General features: G+C 39.8%; 1 protein-coding gene across 1 annotated transcript; it reads right to left on the bottom strand.

The window, feature by feature from the left end:
- Positions 1 to 683: 683 nt before the first annotated feature.
- LOC125473282 (TMV resistance protein N-like) lies at positions 684 to 3,810 on the bottom strand. Its single transcript, XM_048575890.1, has 5 exons — positions 3,409 to 3,810; positions 2,715 to 3,257; positions 2,236 to 2,327; positions 1,232 to 1,529; positions 684 to 1,148 (listed from the first exon to the last, which is right to left on the bottom strand). Exons 1-5 carry the CDS (start codon positions 3,808 to 3,810, stop codon positions 684 to 686), a joined length of 1,800 nt encoding a protein of 599 aa, XP_048431847.1.
- Between the last annotated feature and the right edge of the window lie 2,190 nt (positions 3,811 to 6,000).

Below are 6,000 nucleotides of genomic sequence, written 5' to 3'. Positions count from 1 at the left end.
ATGAGTTTAAAATCAGAAGTGCACAATTGATACGGGTTTCCGATTTTCGTATGAAAGTGAAGCCTAGGTAGCATTTGAAACATGAAATTATTGTACTCCTTTTTTAGGATATATATACAGTCATCAAGAGCAGGGTATTCATGGCCCTTCTACAGAACCTAAATAGGATTGACAATTTGACATGTTCTCAAATTCTCTAACATAATGTATAACGATTTATGGGTTTGTTTGGTTTGTGGAAGGGGCCTTAAGAAGTTAACTTACTAATAGTAACTATTAATCTTCAGACATATTTTCATTTTGCACACCACAGATTGCTGTTTAAGCTCATGAGATTGATTCTTTTCACTAAGAGGGCAAAGCAAACAAGATAGTTAAGATGAGCACATAAGACAGGGAGATCATTAACAAGTATGAGATAAATCGATAATCTTACATTCATAAGTTTATGATGCCCACATGGCCAACCAAGAAGAATGTAAAGATTGAAAGAAGCCCAGAAAAATGAACTGAACGTTTGCTATTATGCAAGTGCAACTGGGATATAGATGATGACTTACTAACAATTAGCTTGCCTTCTGCCTTTTGTGGATTTGTTTTATGTGGTCAAAGCTACTATTTTCATGTCCACTTGGAGCCACCTCGTCACAATATTCATATGTTCGCTTCAAAATTTTTAGTGCTCATGTGAGCTCTTCCAAATCTTGCTCGTACACCAAATGGGCCCCACACTTCTTCACTACATTTAAGCCTGGTTTGCATTCATAATCATAAAATGTTGTGAATGAAATCTGCTCAGCTTGACATAGTTTGGATGGCAAATAAAATACCCACAGGTGTTCCAACACAAGACTCCCTATTTTACAGCGCTGACTTGTGACATTGGGAAAACAGGGTAAAACTCCAATATGGAATTCATCATATTGGCGAAGAGTATAAGGACAAATAAGGGCAGCTGGATTTGCCAAGTTTTGCTTAGGATCTTCAAAAACAACACAAAACGCAATCCCCAACCAGTTGTTGCATGATGGTGGTGGTAGCTCCACATTTACTGAATGCCCCACACTTTGATTACTGAACCACTCTGGAATTTCACTTCTAGGGCTTACAATCTGTGTGAACTTTTTGTCATAACTTGGATAGGGTCCCTGTAACATACGTATAATGTTTAGAGAGATAGAGACAGATAAATATATATACATATATATAGAGAGAAAGAGAAAGATAGTACCTCGGCAGCAAATTTAAGAATCCTTGAAAGGATTGTATTAATCCAGCCTTCATCTTGAACCAATGTAATGCAATTCACAGAATTGAAAGTAAAATCATACAAATTGGCGAAACAGATGCTCAACTTGGATGGATCACACAACCTTTTTAAGGAAGCACAGTTGTCTACATCTATATGTAATTTGATATTTGATGGAAGATGTGGCAATACTAGAAGGCTTTTGCACCTCTCCAACCTAAGAAATTGAAGCTTAGAAAGGCCTCTAATGCTTTCGGGAAGGCTGACGAAATTGTTTCCCCTGATGTACAATTTTTTTCAAAACGGACAAGCAGCCAATATCATTGGGGATATCTCCCTCACAGAGATTACAATCTCTTAGGTCCAATTCTATCAAAGAGCATAAACCACTTAGAGAAGACAACACCAAACCCCAACAAGGAAGATCAGGACGACTCTTTCCAAATCCTAAAAAGCGAAGAAGGCCCCACCCTTCCCTTGATCTAGCATTCGATTTTGCTCCTTCAACTTCTAGATATTCGAGATTTTTCATACCAACAAGTGGCTCTCTCATAGTGATTCCTAAATAAATTGTCTTTAAGTACTCCATGTCCCCTGGGAATCGGTCAAGTTTTGAGCATTTAGTCATATTGAGACATCTAAGAGACTTTAAATTACAAATCGAACTTGGAAGATTCAAGAGATTTTTGCAACTCCTTAGGTCTAATTCAGTAAGGCCTACCAAATGTTCAATTGATGAAGGTATTGTCTCAATTACAGTCCCACCTACATAAAGTTGGGACAAATTCTTCATCTACTCCCCAAAATCTGGAATCTTTTTCACATTTGAGCAGTAAGAAAGATTGAAGGATTCAAGAGAATCAATTTCTACCTTACTTGGGAGTTTCTTAATGCTTTCGCAGCCATGAAAACACAAAACTTTAAGTCTCTTAAGGACTGCAATAGACGAGTGTATCTCAACTAAATTCTTACAACCTCAAAGATACAACTTCTCAAGATTTAGAATACCACTGAAATCTGGGGTGCTCATCAATTTATAGGAGAAGGTAAGATCAATATATTTCAAGTTGGGCAAATCCTGCACAGCACTGATAAAGTTAGAAAAAATTCTATAAAATAACATTTATTCTATAGTACTATTCTTACCTTTTTTTCCCTCCCAAAGTCGAACGATTTTGCTACTAGGCATCTTAAGCTCAGTAAGAAAACACGGGTGAAAGCTTGTTGGAAGAAATTTGGAAGGATACCAACTCCAATGCATAACTCTCAAGGAACATGGAAGAAACTTGGGGCATGATGAAATGATCAAATTATCGAATTCCAAAAACCTTAGTCCATGCATCTTAGAGAAGGTTTCACAATTCCACTGGCGAACTTCAATTTTGGGCCGGGGCAAGTGTAAGGATATTGCTAAAATTGCTCTCATATCTTTGTACGAATTTGGTAATTTTACAGACATCCTTACCGTATTACTCATGAAAACATGAAAAATGTCATTGGGAAGCCACAACCTACTGCGTAGACCAGGATTTTTAGACTCTTGACCAACAATTGTCCATGCCATTTCCTGTATCAAATCATGCATCCCTATCTTGTTTTCGCAATCCTTGTCTATGAAGGATCTCTCAATTAGCATATATATCATAATACAACTAGAAATTCCAAAAGAACTGTCTAGTATTCGTATTACATCCGTGATGCGCTTCCCTTTGTGGAAACATGCAACATCGAGAAAAATTCTCTTCTCCATCGCCTCTAGTCCTTCATAACTGATTTTGAGTGAATTGAAAACTGTTGGCTTAGTAATTTTATGAAGATTATCCAACTCACTCTTCCATGAATCTTGACCTCTCGTGTACAAAAAAGAACCCAACGTTTTAAGAGCTAATGGAAGGCCTTTGGCAAATTTTAGGAAATGCTCAAAGAGTTCCCAAAAATCTTCCTCGGGTTGTTCTTTTCTAAAGGCATTGAGACTAAAGAGCTTAAGAGCTTCAACATAATTCAATCCCTGCATCTTATATAATGTTGATATACCATGTTAGACTAGCAAACATTCATTCTTAGTTGTAATAATAATTCTGGACTAACAAACGTTCATTCCTAGTTGTAATAATAATTCTACTTCCCATACCAAACCAATCTCGATTTCCATCCAATACTTCTAGTTGGTTTAATTGATCCACATCATCAAGTACAAGAAGAACCTTCTTATTGCACAAGCACTTCTTAGTGAAAATGCTTCCGCACCCTTCATCCCAAATTTCTGCAATCTTTTCCCTTAAGATCGGGAAAAGAAGTTTCTTTTGAAGACCAACTAGAGTATGATCTCTTGCATAAACCTCTCTAACATTGTCAAGAAAACAGTGAACTTCAAAATGATGGAAAAGGTTATCAAAAGTTAGCTTAGCAAGTGTTGTCTTGCCTATCCCACCCATCCCTTTTACCCCAATAAAGCGAACCTCATTTGCATCATAAGCTAATGGCAAACTCAGTTGCTCAAGTGCAGAGTCAGTTCCGACCAACCTCCGCGAGCAATCTGATATCGTGAATGGAGCTTGCATTTTCCTCCAAACACATTTTAGGATGTCTTCAATCAGCTCTCTTTCACACTTGGAAGGAAGAAAAGTAGAACAACCAAACAGGATTATAATCAGCAATCAAGTATGACTTAAATAAGACATGGGGAAGTCGTTCATGCATGCTTACTTAAAGTTCCTCAAATGCCACCCAAAAAGTTTGGACACTAGTTTTAGATCAGCTTTCCACTAGGTCACCTTCGTTTTGTCTTCAGTACTAATGAACTTTTTGTCATGCTCAGGAAAGGCTTCGGTAAAGGACCCCCTTTGATTTCCTACGTCAGAGGGGTTCACATCACAAAAGACTGGGAGAATTGAGTTGGTGGCTTTCATGCATTGAACAATATTTGTAAGTTCGTCCAAACACCATTTGGAAGAAGCATAGTTTGGCGAGAGAACAACGATTGGCGTATGTGATTCTTTAATCTGTTGAGAGAACTTGCCCCACTAACCTGGACAGAAGGAATACTGCACGTGGGTACAATATTCCTTGTCAGCAGACTACCACATGGTTTCAGCTTCTGTGCTCTGATGTGTTGCAGCATGGGCAGCAAGCACGCCACCTTTACAGAAGGAATACTGCACATGGGCAGCAAGCACGCCACCTTTACAACATTTGTTTATTGCATGTAATTGTTTAAATGCATGCGTGTGTGTAAGATGTATATAATACAACCAACTGCCATTACAGCAGTAAATCAATAACACAACCACATATTAAACTTAATATGGTATCAGAGCTCAGGCAATCCTTTGCTCTGCTCTGCCTTCACTTTTCCGCTGCTATACTGTGAACAGCGACATCTGTTACTGCAGCAACCAGTGCACTGCAAGCTGCACACTCGCTGCCTTGCCGTCGCAAAGCTGCTACACAGCCATCGTCGCTGCTCTACCTGTCACAGCCATTGCACACTGCCTGCCGACATGGCAACTGACTCTTCCAGCAAACACACCAAATACGAAGATCCCAGCGATCCTCGTCACACACCCTTTGAATGACGAAAATTACTCCACTTGGAGCCGAGCCATGGCCATGGCCCTCAATGCCAAGAAAAAGGAAGGATTCATCAATGGATCCATTAAAAGGCCCGAGTCTGCATCCACAAGTGAATTCCAACAATGGACTCGTTGTAACAACCTCGTGAAATCCTGGCTGCTCAACTCTGTCTCGAAAGGTATCGGAGCAAGTGTCATCTACAACAATGTTGCAGCTGATATTTGGAATGAGTTGAAGGCACGTTTCTCTCACACAAACAGTGTACATCTCTTCCATATTGAACAAGAGATACATGGAAGTGTTCAAGGAAATTTGAACATTGGTGCATATTATACCAAACTGAAAAGTTTTTGGGATGAACGTGATGCCATGTGCACTCTCCCAACCTGTACATGTGGAGCTGCAAAAGAATTAATGCAGTTTCAGCAAAGTCAGAAAACCATGAAGTTTCTCATGGGCCTCAATGAATCCTACGCTGCGGTTCGTGGGCAACTTTTACTTATGGATCCCCTCCCTGTTGTCAACAAAGCTTTCTCACTTATTATTCAAGATGAGAAGCAAAGAACAGTTTCAATACATGCTCCTGGAAGGTCCTCAGTCACCGATACCGCAGCTTTGGCCATGCGGGATAACATGCGAAACTCTGGTAGGAATTTTTCTCCAAGAAATTCCCATCTAAAATGTGGTCATTGTGATGCAACTGGACACACTTCAGATACCTGTCGTGCACACCTCAAGTGCGACTACTGTAATTGGAGAGGTCACACCATTGATCAATGCCGCAAATTGAAAAAGGCGAAAGACAAAAGCAATAAGGGAGATTATCAGGATCGCAGGGGTTCCAATTCCAAGGCTAATCATGTTGATACCCAGCCAACGCCTCCAGCAACATCTCCTTCGTCCTACAGCCTCACTTCCGAGCAATATCACAATCTGCTTGCACTCCTTGATAAGAGTCAATCCAACTCCATATCTAATCATGTCGGTACCACCTCTACTATGAATAACTTGTCAGGTAGAGTTTTTTGTGCTTCTGCTCTCAATAAGGGAAGGGACTGGATTTTCGATACAGGCGCCACAGACCACATGGTCTGCTCACCAAGCTTAATGACCACAAGTGTTCCCGTATACAATCAACAAGTGCACTTACCCAATCATGCACTTGCCGATGTCACACA

This window comes from the organism of the source record quoted next, unplaced genomic scaffold (assembly GCF_019419815.1).
Source record: "Pyrus x bretschneideri cultivar Hongxiangsu unplaced genomic scaffold, Pyrus_bretschneideri_v1 Contig81, whole genome shotgun sequence".
In the NCBI taxonomy this organism is placed as follows: Eukaryota; Viridiplantae; Streptophyta; class Magnoliopsida; order Rosales; family Rosaceae; genus Pyrus; species Pyrus x bretschneideri.
Note: the sequence above shows the minus strand (reverse complement) of the source record. Positions and strands in the feature narration are given on the sequence as shown.

Bases quoted from the DNA above. Each gene is read 5' to 3' on its own strand.
- LOC125473282 (XM_048575890.1), bottom strand. From the start codon at position 3,810: ATGCAAGCTCCATTCACGATATCAGATTGCTCGCGGAGGTTGGTCGGA. The intron at 3,258-3,408 runs GTATTGGATGGA...TATAAGATGCAG, and splicing joins ATCAATTAAACCAACTAGAA to GGATTGAATTATGTTGAAGC. The intron at 1,530-2,235 runs GTATCTTTGAGG...ATTGTACATCAG, and splicing joins ATTCTAAATCTTGAGAAGTT to GGGAAACAATTTCGTCAGCC.